The 19,173-nt window shown below is 37.0% G+C and overlaps 1 protein-coding gene across 1 annotated transcript in view; it reads left to right on the forward strand.

Moving 5' to 3' along the window:
• arhgap12a (Rho GTPase activating protein 12a) overlaps positions 1 to 17,193 on the forward strand; it is a 28,648-nt gene extending 11,455 nt beyond the window's left edge. The window contains 19 exon segments of the mRNA XM_042718838.1: positions 8,384 to 8,413; positions 8,415 to 8,639; positions 9,011 to 9,142; positions 10,197 to 10,295; positions 10,539 to 10,661; positions 11,193 to 11,276; positions 11,905 to 11,970; positions 13,384 to 13,445; positions 13,557 to 13,638; positions 13,744 to 13,842; positions 14,049 to 14,147; positions 14,235 to 14,337; positions 14,553 to 14,669; positions 14,761 to 14,859; positions 15,245 to 15,322; positions 15,410 to 15,544; positions 15,630 to 15,735; positions 15,844 to 15,943; positions 15,946 to 17,193. Of these exon segments, the coding sequence (XP_042574772.1) occupies positions 8,384 to 8,413; positions 8,415 to 8,639; positions 9,011 to 9,142; positions 10,197 to 10,295; positions 10,539 to 10,661; positions 11,193 to 11,276; positions 11,905 to 11,970; positions 13,384 to 13,445; positions 13,557 to 13,638; positions 13,744 to 13,842; positions 14,049 to 14,147; positions 14,235 to 14,337; positions 14,553 to 14,669; positions 14,761 to 14,859; positions 15,245 to 15,322; positions 15,410 to 15,544; positions 15,630 to 15,735; positions 15,844 to 15,943; positions 15,946 to 16,023 (1,917 nt within the window). The 3' untranslated portion in view covers positions 16,024 to 17,193.
• Positions 17,194 to 19,173: the final 1,980 nt, after the last annotated feature.

Consider the following 19,173-nt stretch of genomic DNA (forward strand, 5'->3'; position numbering starts at 1 on the left):
TGAGTTGATTGAATCGTTATATCCCTAGTAACGTGCGGCAAAACTCGGCAAAAATCTCATAAAAATACTGTCAATGTTTACCCTTTTTTTTAACCCATTGTCTGTCTTTGTGAATTTTGGCAAGTCTTAACATTTTTGCTTGCATTTCTGCAACCAAATCTGAATTTATTTTCCAGTGTATTGCATTAGCCATGTTGTCATACTGACTAAACACCGTCTGGCTCAGCCTGTTACAGCAGCTACACCCCAAACTCTTGCTTTTGGTTGATCTAAAAAGTGACTAATGACGTGACATACAGCAAAGTATGGTGACCCATACTAAGAAATTCCCGCTCTGCATTAAACCCAAAGTGCACACACACAGCAGTGAACACACATCCGGAGCAGTGGGCAGCCATTTATGCTGCGGCACCCGGGGAGCAGTTGGGTTCGGTGCCTTGCTCAAGGGCACCTCGGTCGTGGTATTGTCGGCCCGAGACTCGAACCCACAACCTTAGGGTTAGGAGTCAAACTCTTTAACCACTATGGCATGACTTCCCCATCCCCCATCGACTTAATGGATCTTAGTAGGTGTTTTGGTGGTGCCCGGGAGGCTCAATATTTACACTTTTTGGGAGATAAACTTGTGTATGGCATACTTATGGTAGTCAATGAGCAGTAAACTGGGTGTAGAGAATGTATTTTGACCTAAAAATATTACAAATTTAGATTTTAGCAAATTTTCTGGTATTTAAAAAGAGATTTAAGAAAAGCTGACACACTTATGATCTGTTTGATACACACAAACACATAGACATGTTCATTCTTTAAACACATTCCTGTACGACACTGTATTGGATTCTTATTTCGCCTTAGTTACTCATCAGTTTTTTTTTTAAGTTATTGCTCTCTTTCATTCACTCTCTTTCTCTCTCTCTCTCTATCTTTCTCTCTCTTTCTCTCTCTCACAGTCACACTCCTTCCTTTCCCTGAAGCTCTTATTTTCGTCATCTCCTCCCACTGTCTTATCCTTCTGCTGTGTCATCACAGCATTTCTGCTAAACAGCAAATATTTGCTGTTGTGTCATCATGGCATGTGTAGGATGGTGTGAATGCTTTGTTTTTAATACTCACTCACACAGATACACTATCGTTCAAAAAACTTAATTGACAAGGATGCGTTCAACTGATAAAAACTGACAGGTAAAGACCTTTTAAATAAATGCTGTTCTTTTAAACTTTTTATTCCTCAGATAATCCCAAAACACTTTTCACAAAAATATTAAGCAGCAAAACTGTTTTCAGCATTGATGATAAGAAATGTTTCTTGAGCAGCAGACGCTGAAGACTGGAGTAATGGCTGCTAAAAGTTCAGCTTTGCATCACAGGAATAAATGTTCCTTTTAAAATATATTTGAATAGAAAACAATTGCATTTCCCAGTATGACTGTTTATACTGTATTTTTCATTCATTAAATGCAACCTCAGTAACCATTAGAGATTCATTCGAAAAACTTTAAAATATTACCAGTCCCAAACCTTTAAACAGTAGTGTATATTTGCTGTATATGTAACTCTTCATGACTTGTTTGGGATTTGTCCGCCTCTGTTTTTAGCTGGTTGTTTTGTCAATGTAGCAAAATCTCTATACCAAAAAATTTCACATTTTCCGTCACACTGTAAATATTGTCTAAATGCCAACCTGTTTCCATCCCCTCATGATGGACTGCCTGTAAACATCAGAAATCCTCAAACCAAAATAAGGGTCTTGGCATCATGGCATTTCAGTAGTCTTCAGTATGCCATAGACAAAGACTCTTTAAAACTGAGCAAGGCGTGTTCTGTTTGTGCAAATGTGTCTGTTAATCTTCATGACCAAAGGTCACCTGCAGGAACATGGAGGACATACCAATACATCTCACTCTCCTGAGAGAGAGTTTGATGGGAGAAAGAGATGAAAACTCTGTCTGTAGTTCCTTCCATCATCTGTGCATGTTAACAGAAGGATTGTCTTTACGTTCATATGAAGATTTGCTTAATCTCTCTGAGAACAGGGGGAGAGCGGGAGAGAGTTTGGGTCGGGATGTTCAGCATGACGTGACGGTGTTGAATGGGAGGGGGTGAGGAGAGTGATGCTCTGTGTTTGTGTGCGTGTGTATTAGCGTTCTGCACTGGCTCTGGCATCCTGCATCCAGCCCAGTTCAGAGTCGCTTGCTTTTGCATCTCACGTCATAGGATATTCTGCACTAAGCAGCACTGCGGAGACACCATGTACCCAGAGGAAACGGTAAGAGAGACGCACACATCTGCGTTTATACCGTGCATGGCAGTGTACGAATACACTTATACAAACACACAATTTCTGCATTTATCACAGCTATACTTAATAGTTTTCTATCTCTCTTTATTCTCAATTCTTTCTTTCCTGCCTTACACAGACACTTAAAGGGATACATAATCATGACAATTCTGTTATTGTTTACTCACCCTCATGTGTTTCAGAACCTGTATGACTTTATTTCTTATTTGGAAGATATTTTGAACAATTTGTATTTTTATCTATACAGTAAAAGTCAGTGGAGTCCAGTGTGAAAATATTATATTTCCTCAAAATCTCTTCTTTTGTGTTGCACAAAAGAAAGCTAGAATTGTCATTTTTGGGTAAACTTTTCCTCTAATTATTGGCACATAGACAACTTAATGTTTATGATGGACTCTGTTCTATCTAGCCTTGCAAATGCAGTTGAACTTGCATGTGTAACACAAATGTTTACACAGGTCGCTGTACACACATTCACACATGAACAGCAGTTGCTTTCACAGAAATAAGCAGACCCAGAACATGATGTTCTTGGATTATTGTCTTGAGCTACTGTTACATGCTGATGTGACCAGGATGTGCATTTGGGTGATGTGCATTGCTGTATTACATAAGCTTTGCTACATAACAGTTCAGTGGACAGCTGGCCTGAGAAACGCACACACACTGCATCAAGAACACACACAATTTAAGAAAGCATGCACTCAGCAAAAACATCTCTACACAAGCAAGCTAAAGCACACAGCATTACCAAGCTTTGGCTTTAGTGTGTGTTTTTGTCTTTGCTTTTTACACAACTGTAATGATGTGATTGTAAAAAACAGTATGACTTCTGATTCCTCTGCCGTGATGCAGATGAAACACATAAGCTGTTTTAATCTGTTTGCTCTGTCGACTGAATGTCAGTGTTCAACTGCTCCATGGGCCTATTGGCCTGTAGCTTATATAATACTGTAATGCTAATAGTGTACGGTAGCTACTGTTAATACACTTCACTGTAAACATGGATCATTATCACTGCTGCAACAGCTTTATTTAATCTTGTTGTGCAGGTTGTGAAAGTTTATTTTAGTGTAATTGTCCCCTGACAAAAGTGTACAAATAGACAGCATTAATTTTAATCAATTTAATGCTTATTTTATGAATACAACTATTTATTTCTTAAGAAAAAAATCATACTGACCCAAACTTTTTAATGATAGACCAGAGACTGTATATAACGGAGATAAACCACTGGTATAACAGTGTATAAGAGAAATTGAATTGGATTCAATTAGATATGAGATATGATAGATATGTTTTCATATGAGTGTTGTCTGTGCAGCCGTTCACCTGCTCCAACATTTCTTGAGCAAGCACTTTATGTGCTGGTCTGTTATTTAGTGGTTGACCGATATAACGGCCGATATTTGGCATTTTTCAAATATTGGCATCGGCCGATAAGTTTTTCTGATTAGACGATGTGTTCGAGGTGGGACTTTTATTTTGACTACAGAGTTTAGTTTGTCTATATCCACTTTGCACTCCTTGTTTTTGTGGCAACAGGGTGTGTTTTATGACGTCTTCAAGTATTTTAGAACGTCTTACCCAAGGGTTTTTCATGTGGTGCACCCTGGGCTATATTTTCAGTACATTCTCTCTGATTTTAACCTGACCTCAAAGCTTGCTGCTCCCAATGTGACAGTACAAAGGCTCATATTCAGCACAAACTTGCATACTTAAGTACTGTTTAGGTTCAAAGGTCATTTTCTCATTCTTAGAGTGTTGGTAAGTTTCAAGGGTCACTATAAGGAGGATTGCACGGCATAATCTGTCCCATCATTCTTGGCACAGAGGACACTCACAAATGCAGGATTACTCCTCATAAGGTGATGAGCTTTCTAGTGCTGGTCAGTAGTGACTGAGTGGATGTGTGTGTGGTCTATAAATGATCACAGAGGGTTTATTTATATACAGCAAAACTATAAGAAATCTTTGCCTTTGTTAGATTAACAGATTACGTCTCCTCCTCTTGCTGATGCATGTGGGGATGCTTTGGTTTGCACTATGAGGCTGGACTGGATGTAGATATTTCAGAATCATTTAGACTTTGGTTTACTGTAATTTAAGGGTGTTATTCAAATGCTTTTCTTCCATCTTTACTCTCACTCTCATTCTTTTTCTCTCTCTTTTATAATTGTGTTTTCTTCTTTTGAACATCTCTTTCTTTGATTCCTTCATTCTTTTGTGTTTTGTGTTCATGCCTATTAGAGCAGCACAGAAACACACACGCCTGTGTCATGTTGGCACACAGTGTTCTGCTGATTTGAGGTGTGGAGTCTCTTCATGTCAGAGACAGAGCCGTGGGATGGAATAAGGGGGAAATGATGACAATGTGTAGTTGAAATAATGGAAGAAATGAGTCTTAAATTTTAAAATGCTCTAATTTTAATATGATTCTGTCCTTTTATTTGTTATTTCTAACAGTTTTTTAAGTCACCCATTAACCCTTTTTTGTCCATCACTGTGTGTTACATATGTTTTTTCCTTTTTCTTCAGCTTAGCCATAAATGCTTTAGCAGTACAAATATGCACATATTTGCAATTGAAGTAAGAGTTAGAATAGGGTTAGAAAGGCTAAGAGAGGGAGTTATAGAGGTAATAAAAAGAGAAATAGAGAGAGTTTTTCTTTATATAGAGGTAGAGAAAGAAGTGGGGGATATGAGAGGTAGTTAGAGGTAACGAGAGGGAGAAACGGAGTTAGCTTTGCCCTCTTTTGCTTCCAGGGATTCTGTTCTGACATGCTGCAACTTCACATACGCTTCCTCATTCCAGCAGTCTTCTACTCACTCACATAAACTTCACTTAAAGCTTCTTAATCTAAGAAATGCTGTTATACCAGAATTTACAATATGAATTTAGATAAGATAATACATGTGGTTTCTTTGCTGTTGCATGTAAAATCAAACCTGCAGGTCATTTTTTTTCTTTAGTAAATGATCAAATAAAGGATACATTCATGTATCATAAGTGCTTCATGATGGTGACTACACCTTCACATTGATGAAACCTCAAGTGAGTCAGACAAAAGCACAGATCAGCTTTTGAACAGAGGTGGGGATATCAGCCAATCAGTGATGGGCAAATTTTAGGAAGGCATAATCAAATCTTCAAGTAATGTAAGGCCCATTGATTGGCATGTGAGGAGTCATGTTTGATATGTCACCTGAAGGCCTAGTCCCCAGCTCTCAATCTTGAGGATTCACACACGTACAGGGTCAGCACTGCGCCACCTGTTGGCTCTATCTACACATCTCTCAACATCAAGCTGGTTTCTTGTTGCTTTCCCTTCTAATATCTAATTTTGTTTTGAATTATCAGGTCAGGTTTGTTAATTAAAGGCATAGTTTTCCTGAAAATGAAATTTTGCTGAAATTTAAGATGTAGATTTGTTTGTTTCTTAATAGATTTGGACAAAATTAGCATTACTTCACTTGCCCAACAATGAATCCTCTGTAGTGAATGGGTGCCATCAGAATGAGAGGTTAAACAGCTGATAAATACTAGAAGTTGACCGATAGTGGATTTTGCCGATACCGATAGCTAGGTTGGACCAAACTGGCCAATACCGATTAATTATCCGATAGTTTTTAAAATGGATACTGAACAAAAACTAAAATAGTGTTTTATTTATTTGCAAACAATTGGGGATTTATTATTAAAATTCAAACATGGAAGAAATGTTGTGTGATTAATCCTTAAAAAATAATGTTTGTTTCATTTTAGTGGTAGTAGTAGGCTATGTACATTCTGATGAAAAATAGATTTCAAAATCGGACTTTATTTTGACGGGTTGCCGTGAATATCTTTACAGTTCTGTGTATGTGATATGATGCTTTTGCTTTAATCAAATGGTCAAATGCTCATGAAGTGACTCTCAGAGCAGTTCTGTCGTTGTCATTGTTATACATATTTTTGTCTCCTTATCATTATTCAGTGTATGCAAAATGCTTTATTTGTGAGTTTCCATTGTGGAAACTAGTTGATGATTTTTGTTTTCTTTGCCCCCCAGGCTCTACCATCACTTATTTGGACTCAAACACATTCAGTGGTTTTGTGTCAATTACAATTTTTTTTTTTTTTTTTTTTTTTTTTTACACAGTGTCCTTTTTAAAATGATTTCTTTTTCTCCAAGCCATTACATAATCCAACCCACAGTGTATGTGAGAATGTGTAATTGGCTGGGTCCGGTCTTAGTGAGAGATTAGCTACTAGCAGTATTACCATTAGTTCTACGTTGTGTGACATTGTTAGCATTCACTATTACTTGAATGTTTTTCATTAGTTATGGAAATGTTACTTCTTATTTTAGCTGTTAATTATATCCTTAATTAAAGTTGTATCATATTTTGATAAACTATTCAGTGCACACTAGTATTAATTAAAGAGTCAAAGATAATTGAAACATGGATTTTGTGGCGTCGTCTTGGCCAACACTTCATTACTACTATGAGCCTGTTGGCTCCAGCAGCCTGAAATTAGTGCTTATGATTGTTAACTATGATTAACTATGAAGACTCTTTCTCTTTGACATAGACTGCCATTACTTTAATTTTCAGTACAGTTGTTGATGAAATCTTGTATATGAAGTCATTACATTAACATTGTGATCACATGATTATTTTTGGGATATCGGGTATAGGTTCTCCATGTTTTTTCCTCTCTCATTGACCTTAAAAGTCTGAGTTTGAACACACCACACCATGAGCTTTTGTTTGTGCGCTTTAGCCCAAATCTCTAATCTGATGACATTATCCTCTGTGGCTTAAACTGTTAAGTGCCATCCAGATTCACCATGCACATATTTATGTGAGCTCATTACCTTGTTTCAGATGGTGCAGTGATGCATGCTGGGATTCTTTGGCTTTGGAAGCTAGGACTGGACTGGTTCACTTCTCTTGCATTGTAATTTCTAAAAAAAAAAAAAAACCTTCAACAGCAAAAATATCAAGAGAGCTTTCTCTCTCACACACACTTAGTTTAATGTGCTTGGTCATAATTAAATTACCCATGGGGCTGTTGTGTAACAGGTTTGACATAGTCGTTCACTTTCTTCAGCTCTCTCTGTTTCAGTATTTAGTAGGACTAGAGATGTCTCATTTTATTCAGTGCTTTTTGCTGTGCTGTGTGCAGTTTTCCTCATTATCCAGATTATTTTGTTTTTATGCCTTTAATCTAATCTTGTTGAGAGGCCTGGTGGTAAAGTAAGTGTGAGTTCAGTTGTGTGTTGCAAGGATCTGGAATGTGGTTGTGCAGGTTCTTCTATAAATAAGTTTCAGGTATGAAGGTACAGTCTGTCTCTCTCTCTCTCTCTAATCTATCCCCTCTGTTTCCCTCTCTGATTGTGACTGTATCTATCGTTCTAGTCTTATAATGTCCTTCATGAAGAAAATACTATTCTAATCAGTTCCTGTGAGCAGTAGGGTTGCATCGAAAGTTGAGCAGCCACAGATGCCATAAAACCACATTTTCGGTCTTCGCTCAAACAAGAAAATATGTCAAAAATCTGGAAAAACGGAAACTTTAACAGGTTGGATAACAGGAATTTTGACATGGAGAAAAATCAGTGTGCATGTGATATATCATATGATACATTTTATGGTATAATTGTATTTTAAAGTCAGTATGGTTTTCTGTACAGTTTTTTTTAATACTGTTTCTATACAATAACATTTAAGCTTGTATTTTCATATAAAGTCACAATAATTGAGCCTGTAAGCAGCAGAATAAGTTGATTTTATCCATCTTCAGTTCTCTGTTATGTCATACTGCACTACTAGAGGGCATTCCAATTAAACCCTTAAGACTTTCTGGACCTTCTGTGTTTCTGTGTCTAGTTTAATTTGCTCCTTATTCCAGATCTGGTAAAAAATTCTGTAAACTCTTCCTCAGCCCACAAAACTCCTTTGTTGTTGCATTGCATTAAATTTGTTTAGTAAGTGTATTTAATCGCAAGCTTTTTATGATTTTAGTTTTACTTCGATTATTTGTTCTATATCGAATAACCATTTCTAACAACGAATGTCTCTCTCTGTTGTAATGCAGATTTTAGGTTCAGGGCAGGGCAGGCCTGATTATCTTTTCTGTATACAAAATACTGGAGGTGATGATGTTTTATTAATCCTCCACTCCTCTGCCGTCCTCCACTCCGCTCCACACCAATGGCGACTGGGAGACTCACAAAGACCAGAATGGCAGACACTTCTACTACAACCGCAGCACGCAGGAGAAGACCTGGAAACCCCCACGGGCACGGGACAGCCTCACCAGGAAAGAGGAGAAACAACTGAATGACACTGAGGTACACACACAACACCCTCAGATTAGACTCAGCACAATAGACAGTGATGCATGCACCCACAAACACACACGCATGTATTAGCTTTTTTCTTGGTAAATGCATGATGGGATAGCTAAACCCCATCGTGGTCTTGGTAAAGGCATGATGGGATAGCTAAACTCTTTCTCAACCTAAGCTGTATATTTATATGCCTGCAAAGCATTCTGGGTAATTGATTTTCTCTTATATTATGGGTGAAGGGTTGATTGACTGACTGGTGATATATTTCTCATCTCCCTTTTCCTTGTCTGCCTCTGAATTAGCTCTTTTACTTTGTTTATCTCTATATTTCTTTCTACTCGTCTTGCTTTTGTGTGATTGGCTGGGTGAAGGTTCTGTCATCGGAGGAAAACTGTCTGAGCAGCCAATCAGACAGCCAGTACGGTTCGCCCCCTAGAGGCTGGTCTGAGGAAATGGATGAGCATGGACACACTCTCTATGTGTCTGACTATACTAATGAGAAGGTACAAAGATAAACTCAGTGTGTTTTCGTGGTTGACTCTTTTTTCCGTCTTAATAAGCTCACAAATCGAGAAACTACTAACTTTTTAATCAACAACTTGCTTGTTTTTTTTTTCTTAAATGGCCACACTTCCTCCATACTGTATGATCTCTCCTAACCATTGATTTGGTTTATCTAGAGATAATCACAGTGTTTGAAGAGTCGGCAAGTCATAGAATTTTTTTTTGTTAGTTTTATTTGCGCTGCTTTATTTGGTTCATTCAATAAGCTGTGAATTAGTTGGTAGTTGAGTTTTTTTTTTATTGCCATTATTGTAGTGCGTATGATGTTTTTTTTTTTTTTTTTAACCCCTTGTTGTGTGTTTTATTTTTTTTATTTATGTTTTAAAAACATCCTTTCTGTTGAATTCTGTGAAGCCACCTATTTACTGTCTTTGACAAACAGTTTCCAACAGATTGGAAGTCCAATGGAGAGTAGTACATGAGCTGTGTGGAATGTGTTTATGAAATTTTCTAATCAAATTTAAGCTTCGTTATATGAAATATTTGAACTTTTGCGGCTAGACTGTATGCAACCACTCAACACCAACACGTGTTTTAATCAAAACTATGCGCACAAGGTTAGAATTACAGATATTTTTGCACTAATACGTTAATCGTGAATATATATTCATACATTCATTTTACCATGATTGTTAATAGGAGGCGAAATGCGACAATTGTACTTGAATGTTGGAGATGGTGGAAGGGTGGCTTTAGATATGCCTTTGTGTAGGAAAAGGAATCAGAGTCCGAGTGAACCCGAAACCTGCCTTGAAAGGCTTTTATATATATATATATATATTTAATATATATATATATATATATAATATATATATATATATATATATATATATATATATTATATAATATATATAGAGTATATATATATATTATATATATTTTTATATATATATATACTATACTATATATATATATATATATATATATATATATATATATATATTTATATTTATTTATATTTATATTTATTTATATATATATATATTTATATAGTGGTTGAGACACACAGACAAGCAAGGCCGACTGTATTACTACAGTGCAGATTGCTCCAGATCTGAGTGGGAGCTTCCTAAAATCGGTCTCAAATCACAGGTGAGACAACAGATTCAGGTGCTTACCAGCATTAAAATATCTAGTCAGGAAATCCCAGAAATCCCTTTCAATTTGGTTTATTAAAACCTACTAATCCTGGTTTCAGTGTCCTGTGCAGTGCTTAATTGAAAGTGTGTGTCTGTGTGTGCATGTACACGTTTTGAGAGTATTTTAATTTGTTTCCTTGACATACCTCATTACCAGTCCTAATAATCTTGCCTTTTCTTGTTCCACCTATTTTAGTCCAACCACTCAGCTCTGCTACCAGGAGATGTGCACAAAACTCGTAGTCTTGACCGAAGACTGCCTGATTCCATTCCTATCAGGACGAGACACAGCGTATATTTGCACGAGTCCAATGACAAGGTACACATGCATATGCATACATAGAGGCATCATACTATTGCACACGAGGCAATGACAACATGCGTAATGAAACTGCTCAAATTCAAAACAAATGGCAAGCTTAATGAAACAAATAATCAAACACTGTTTTAAGATGGTTTTATCTTAGTGGTTAAACTCTTATTTTTCAGTTTATTATAAAGATAAGTTTCACCCAGGGCTTAAGCTGAAACAGCTGATATTTTAGTTTATCAAACTGCTACTTCTGTTTCTTCTACAAGTTTTACTACAAGCTTCTAACTTCTGCCAGTAATATCAGTATCTATTTTTATTATTTATTTAATAATTTAAATACATTAAAAGCTTGACTATGATTTACATAATTCATTAGGTTTTGTGTCATCATGAAACTGCTTATGGGTGATTATATTTACAAGCACTGTCAAATGCTGGTCTGGTTGAAATGAACACAGTTCTTTTGGTTATAGTGATGTGAATGACTCCCATCCTGATTTGAGACATGATGTTTACATGTGCTTTATGTTTGACTGATTAAAACAGAAATCCATCAAGGACCGGCGAGCCTTACCCCCGCACCGCAAAAGCACCTTCCGCTCTCACCCTTATAGGCCACAAGTCAGTGTTGCCTCACCCCTATATCCCAGCAACCAATCACATCGTCTGAGATGATTGCATGCACACTCTCACCCACTGCAACTCATTTCAGTATATACAGTGATTTGTGCACAAATCTTGTACAATATGTGTTTGAACTGCATGAGAAATTGCACATGAATATATTATTCTTGAAGGAATCATTCACCGTTAAATTTCAACTGTCATCATGTGCACACGCTGATGTTGCTCACAACCTTTTGTTTTAGTGTACGGTTTTGAGCGGCATAAAGTTGAGCTGATGACAGAATGTATATTTTTAAATGAACTCTTTAATGATTCGAGAAATGCTTTACACCTGTGTGATTAATCACATTCTTTGATTAAATGATCAGTAACTCCTGTCTAGTTTTAGAATGGGTGATTTTTACTTTAAGACTTACAGCAAAGAAAGAATATCCTGACTTTCCCTGAAATGGAGATATATAGTGTATATAATGCTGTCTGAATTACATATTGGCCGTTTTTGATCCGAATTAATAGGTACAGTGATTGATGACTATTGTCAACTCTGGATTACTTTTCCTGATTATTACAGGTGTTGATAAAATTGAACATAAGTCATGTGGTTTGTTGTTTTCCTGTGTAGGACACCAAAGCTGGCTCACCTGACTCAGACTCCTCCTGTCCCTCCTCTCCTAAACCCCCTCACTCTGTTAGTATCAGCATCATCCCTCTCTTCTTCTCCTGGTCCTCCTTTATGTTTGTCTTTGTTGCCCTGCCCTATTTTCACTCCTCTCTTAAAGGAACATGCCACCGTTTTTCCATATTCCACTATGTTCTTCCCTCAACTTAGATGAGTTGATACATACCTTTCCCATCTCAGTGCATGCATTTAATCGCTGTAGCGTGCAGCGCCACTATGCTAGCGTTTAGCTTCGCACCATTCATTCCACTAGGATCCAAACAGGGATGAATTTAGAAGCTACCAATCACTTCCATGTTTTCCCTATTTAAAGACGGTTACATGTGTAGTTACACGAGTAAGTACGGTGACAAAATAAACAGTGGCGATTTCCTAAGCGGATTAAAATTATGACTATAATGGGGGAGTTTTCAGGAGTGATGATATTACTGTGCCGAGGTCAAAGTGCTGCGAAGTGCTCTTCCGCTATACATTATAGTTATCATTTTTTATCCGCTTAGAAAATCGGCACGTTTATTTTTTTGTGTCACCATACCTTACTTGGAACTACTCATTTAACCGTCTTTAAATAGGGAAAACATGGAAGTGTTTAGTGGCTTCTAAATTCATCCCTGTTTGGATCCTAAGGAATGAATGGTGCTAAGCTAAATTCTAGCATAGTGGTCCCGCACGCTACAGTGATTGAGTGCACGCACTGAGACGGGAGAGGTATGTATGTTGTGGTCTAGGTTGTGGTGGGATATGTAGTGGTGTTTGGGATTTTAATTTAATGCTGAGCTATTACGTGTGCTTGCTTGTGGTGTGGGTTTATAATAAATCAATAAGCCATGAGAACCCAAGAATTAAGGGTTTAAGGGTGTTGGATAGGCTCAGTGTGAAGTGGAGTGCTTTATGTTTATGGATGGTTAAATCACTGGATGACCTCTAATGGATCAATGCATTTAGAATGCCACAGCAATATGACAAAACTGTTTAAAAAGTGATTACATGAGCAAAGATGAAAAAAATAAAGTCAGTTTTGTGCACTGATACAGAATTAAACTGATGTGTGATTACAGGTGTGTGCACATTTGCATGTGGTTTGAATGCAACTCATCCAATCAGATTTTAAAACTTATCCATTTTATAAGATTGATTTACTGGTTGCGTCTGTTGTGCTGCTTCTTTACTAAATACTGAAGAACGGAATGCAATATAGCTCAGTACAAAATACTGCAAACAGGCCTAAACTATCACTGTGCTTATGTATGTAATTTCTCTCTTATGGTGGTTCAGCCTCTGTTGCGAATATACAAAGTTAGGTTTCTTCTAACTCTGTTCTGGGTTGATTCTGTGGCCGCTTGCTGTTCATCACTCTCATTGTAGTTTGTTTATTTAGGTTTGTCTTCTTTCTCTCTTCTCATATCTGTTTCTCTGTTCTAGCCATCAGAGAAATGTGGCAATTTAAACATGACTAAAATCACTGAACATGGAAAGAAGGTCCGGTAAGTAAAAGTAAACATGGAGGGAATGCTCCCATTCATTTGACAGAGCAAACAAATGCTTAACTGTGCTGTGCTGATATTTTGTTTGTTTGCCTTTTGTCATGCCCACAGGAAGAACTGGACCTCCTATTGGACAGTTTTGCAGGGTTCTTCACTACTATTTAATAAGGGCCAAGGGGGCGGGACTGGTTGGGTGAGTGACAGTTCAGTGCTAAGAGAAAATCATCAGTTGCCTATGTGATATACTCAGTTTTATATCTCTGGTGTGTATGTTCATGTGTTCATGCTTTCTCAACAGTTTGGAAGAGAACAGAAGCTGGAGTTTAGTGTGGAACTCAAAGGAGGTTCAGTGGACTGGGCATCTAAAGACAAATCCAGCAAGAAACATGTTCTAGAGGTAAAAAACTGGTTCACCTAATTCTCTCACTGTTTGATTTGGTTAAAAGAGATATGAATGTTGAACTGTTATTAAGGTCATGCAGTGGATTATCCTGTCCTTTTTGCACAGAGCTTGGCTGATACTGTGGTGAACAGCTTGATGTCTAAACGTGATTAATTGTGTGACAAATATTATTGTTTGATTTGTTGTTTTCATGTGTCTAGCTGAAGACACGACAGGGCATGGAGCTCCTCTTGCAGTCAGATAACGAGAGTCTTGTCAATGAGTGGCACAAGGCTTTGACTGAAGCCATACACACATATGTAAGATCACTCTTCTATATGCCTTCACATGCATTACCTCGTCCCTCTATTTATTCTGAATTCTTGTATGTGTGTTTTGTGTTGCAGGCTTGGGAGTCTGATGAGGCCATTGAAGAAGACATGCCAGAATCTCCTGAGACTGAGAAACATGACAAAGAAAAAGAGCAAAGAAACTCCAAGAAGGGCAGAGGTGTGTGTGTGATGTGGATGATTCTGTAGAACTGTTTCAAAACCTAGGCAGCTTTTTAGTGTATTGCTAAGCTAACAACACAATACTCTTATAAGAATAAAAATGCATGAGTCAATCAGCGGTGGGTGATTTATTTATAATACAGCCCACTCACATCATTAAGCCCAGTGCACCTGGAGTTCCATAAATAGACTTCTCTTTCCATAATGCTTTAGATATTAAGAAATCGGTAAGCATGGATAATGCAGAACAGAAGAAGAAGACCAAGCTGATGAAGCTCCTCACAGGCAGACCATCTTTACAGGCCGTCAAAGACAAGGGTTACATTAAAGGTACCACTTGTACATATACACACAGAACTGGGTGAACAGAGTTATTGGTAAAATTCAAAGACTGTTTTATTGTTTGTTTCTCTCTCTGTAGATCAGGTGTTTGGCTCCAGTTTGAGCAGTCTTTGTCAGAGAGAATGTACCACCGTCCCTCACTTTGTCTTGATGTGCATTGAGCAAGTGGAGAAGAACGGTACACTTCTGTTCAGCCCATGTGCAGCTGAATATTGACTACATCTAAATCCTAAATTTACTCTTACCCCAGCTTTGAATGTTTATGCTTAATAAAACTTGAATTACTATTTTTTTAAACCTTGTCACTGACTGAGGTTACGTGCACATCAAATTCCATGGAAGCATCGTAATATTACATCTGCTTTATTTCCCACTGTCATTTCCTGGGTTATTTATTGCTGTCATTGATTGTACAGTATGTTCAGTTATTATTAGTTTCATTACTACTTTTGATGTGCTTGTAAACTGGATGAGTTTATAGTCACTGCTGTGAACTGCATGCTAACATTCATTCCGATGTTTTGTAATGCTTGTCATTTTTTTTTCTTTCTCACCTCCTCTAGGGTTAGGAGTGGATGGTTTGTACAGAGTCAGTGGAAATTTGGCCATTATACAAAAACTGAGATTTGCTGTTAATCATGGTACGTCCTGCTAATTTATACGTAACAGATTACACATGTGTGATAAAGAGATGATTATTTTTATTACTTTGATCTACATAAATACAGATGAAAAAGTGGATTTAGAGGACAGTAAATGGGAGGACATTCACGTGACCACTGGAGCCCTGAAGATGTTTTTCCGTGAGCTGCCAGAACCTCTATTCCCCTATGCTTTCTTCAACAACTTCATCTCCGCTATCAGTGAGTTGAGATCAGTATTTATCACTGGTGTTTAGAGGGAGATGTTTCACACTCATATAACACTCTCATGTGTGTTTCTGTGTAGAAATGCCGGATTATAGGCAGAAAGTTCAGGCGGTTAAAGATCTGATGAAGCAACTGCCACGGCCAAACCACGACACAATACAGGCGCTCTTCAAACACTTGAAGAAGTGAGTATAAAAGAAGGAGAGAACAACTTCCTGTAGAAGGCACAAAAATGGAAATGATTAATTATAATTCTCTTGTGTGTTTGCACACAACACTCTTTCTCTCTGTAGAGTAATCCAGCATGTCGACGAAAACAGGATGACCACGCAGAGTGTAGCCATCGTATTCGGCCCAACGCTCCTACGCCCAGAGGTAGAGACTAGAGACGCCCAGAGGTAGAGACGATGGTCTACCAGAATCAGATCGTTGAGCTCATTCTTATGGAATATGAGACCATATTCGGCAGGTAGGTCACACGTACAGGAACCCTTTGACCAAAACCAACGGGACACAGTTACTGCTGAAGACCGACAGCCCATTGGCTGCCAGACTGAACACTGAACATAATGTTTGGTACGTTTACTTGAGAGGAATACCCGTATTAGAAAAAAAAAACAGCATTCTGGGTTCAACATCAACAGTCAAATCCTTTCTCATATCTTTATTGGACTAAATTATAGTCATTTTTTTTCTTGGCTGGATGTTGTATTATTTTTATATACCAAAATTCATTGGACCATGTCATTTTTGGACCATCTTTGGATTCATTTGGAGCAACGAGGGCTTGAAATTTGAACGTTTTCTGTCCGACTGAAAACCGTGTTGCATATGGGAGAAATCTGATGCTTCATTTTAGAATTCCGTTCATTATAACTTCTACATTTTGCGTCACGTCTTTCCTTGGTAATACTGTAATATGGTTTGGAACAACACATCAACTGATTGACTGACATGATAGACATGGATTTTATTCTATCCTAACAATTAATTTTCATGGGAATGGATTGTAATCCTGAGATGACCGCTGCTGGGAAACACTGGAGTTTTTGTGTAGACTCTCAAGATTCAGATACACAACCTTTTGTTTGAGTCTTTGCCTCAATTTCCTAATTATTAATCTAATATCAAAGTATGTACAAACTTCTGAGCTATGAAAATATATGTCAAGTATATTTCAGGCTGTATGAGTGCATAAGTCCCCTTTGGTCCTTAGAGAGACACTGAAATTAAATGTGTGCAGGACACATTTTACCCCATGATGATGTTAGACACCCTACTTTTCCTGACCAGACCTCAGTCATGCATTGAAAACTCCCGCAGCCTATTTAATGTGTGAGTACAGTATGCTGTAGACAAAATAACATGTGAAGATCTTGTATTAGAGAGAGAGGAGAAATTGTGAGTGGATAAAACTTGATCGCTCTTTCTAAAGATGTCTGATGGACATACTGTGTGTATGTGATGAGTAAAAAGAGCCACAATTGTATTAATACAGAGACAAGTTTATTAAAATGTTGTAATGAGAATTAATTCAGATATGGTTATTTGGTAAATGGCTGTTGAATGTAATTTGTTAAATGTTCTGCTGTACATTGCAGAAGTTTGTCTTGATCAAAATAAAATTGACAAGGCAAATTGGATACCTTATTGAGTGTTGTTACTCCCCTCCACCAGGAGGCAGCAAAATATCTCAATAACACTGGTTTTGTTTTTAATGTGGTTCTCTTAAACTTCTCACATATAATTTAACTACTGGTATACAACCCAACTCTTATGTATTTTATATTATATGGATTTAATCAAAGCACAGCCACTTTATAAAGGAATGTTCAGACTTATAGGCTTTTACTGTAAATGCTGTTTTGGTTTGCTTTTTTTTTGTCTTAATTGTTGGACATGGAACATTCCTTTAATGCTGTTGATACAGCATGACAGTTTATATTTTTATAGATGAAGATGCAGACTGACCCCATTAGGAAAAAATCTGAAATTAGTCTGATGCATTTCACTGATTTCTTGTTCTAATACTCCCTTATTTCACTCTTAAGTGGAAATTGCAAACTAAGCCTCTCCATTCCAATGGATACATTTTCTTGAGTCTTCGCAATAGTAGAGTTTGTCCTATTCCAGTATTTTGCTGGATTTTTAGAAAAAAAAAACCCTCACAAACAGTGGGTGGTTTCTCTTAGTAGTTTTGAAGTTGTTTTAAATGTTTTATTTTTTAATTTTTGGGGGGGTCAAAGTTTTAAATGAAGCACTAAACATCTTGGATACCCACTGTCATGCGGAAATTATTAAATATTAGCATGCTTTCACTAAATTTGTTAGAGAATGAATAAGAAATTTAGAAATGACCTGGTGCTTCACTTCATTTTATTTTATGGGGTGTCAAAAAAGGAAACAAAGGAAGAAAAAAACTGGTTTATCACCTCGTGGAAAATGTGACATTTACACACACAATGCAAAGTTGGCACAAATAAAAACAAACAGACAAAATGAGTTTACAACTTTTGGTTCCAAAATGGCTATTTCAACACCAGCACAACAACATGAATCCATCCTCTTTATCACAGGTTTAAGGGTCATTTACTATTAATTACTGTGAAGCTGTAGGAAAAGGTTCAGGGTTCAAGAAAAACTAAACCAATGGGTGCAGATATCTGCCTGATTGACTTTTGTGGTAGAGTTCAAAAATAACTTGAAATTATAAAACTAATACTGTTAAGTTCTGCTTTATATACTGTATATCAGGGTTTAACCTCCATCGTGGCACTGAGATTAATTCTAAAATATACTGTGTTAAACTAGAGTTTGTTGTGTATTACACACGCAATAAATAAAGCAATACAAAAATAAGACGTATATAAAAAAGTTCTACAAATGAAACATTTGTCGATGACAATAATACTGATGGTATTACACAATATACACATGCATAAACACAAAAAAGAATAAACATTTGGAAATACATTGAAATTAATAATACTATAAGGTCTGCTCAGACACAATCAACTAAAACATTTTTAATTCTATGCGCCTCTTTCAAAGTGCTGCTTTCTTTGTGCACTTCACAGTCATATTACATTTGCTTTCTGCATGACTTCGAGATGTCAGATTTTGTTTCATCTGCTGTATAGGGCCATGCACGTTGGAAATCTTAATAACAGAGAACACTTGCTGATGATTATGGGTTGTGCTCTCCTATACAATCCTATGGTTCATACATTTCTTTCAAGTATATTTCTTACATCATCGTTCATCAAATAATCCTTAACCTGCTTCTAATTGGTTTGCATTCATTACTTGGTTTGGCTAGTTGTTTTAGGTAATTATATGATTCTACATATATAGGGCTACATATGTTGTATTATCTTTTTTTCTGGAAATACCAAAGTGGGCTAAGAGAGAGAAAACAACTTTTCTAAACACTGAAAACCAGCATGAGCTATAACAGTTTGACAGCGTGCCATTTGATTACAAATGAGGGCAGTGTTACAAACTTGAATATTTCTGTAAAACTGTCAAATCTGTTGAGTTGGGTCCTTGAGCAGTGTGGATATTTTATGTATCTTTAGTAGGCTGAAGTCTAGATTGTCCGGTGTGACTGTGGAGCACTGTGT

The sequence above is a fragment of the Cyprinus carpio genome, chromosome B2 (assembly GCF_018340385.1).
Source record: "Cyprinus carpio isolate SPL01 chromosome B2, ASM1834038v1, whole genome shotgun sequence".
Classification (NCBI taxonomy): Eukaryota; Metazoa; Chordata; class Actinopteri; order Cypriniformes; family Cyprinidae; genus Cyprinus; species Cyprinus carpio.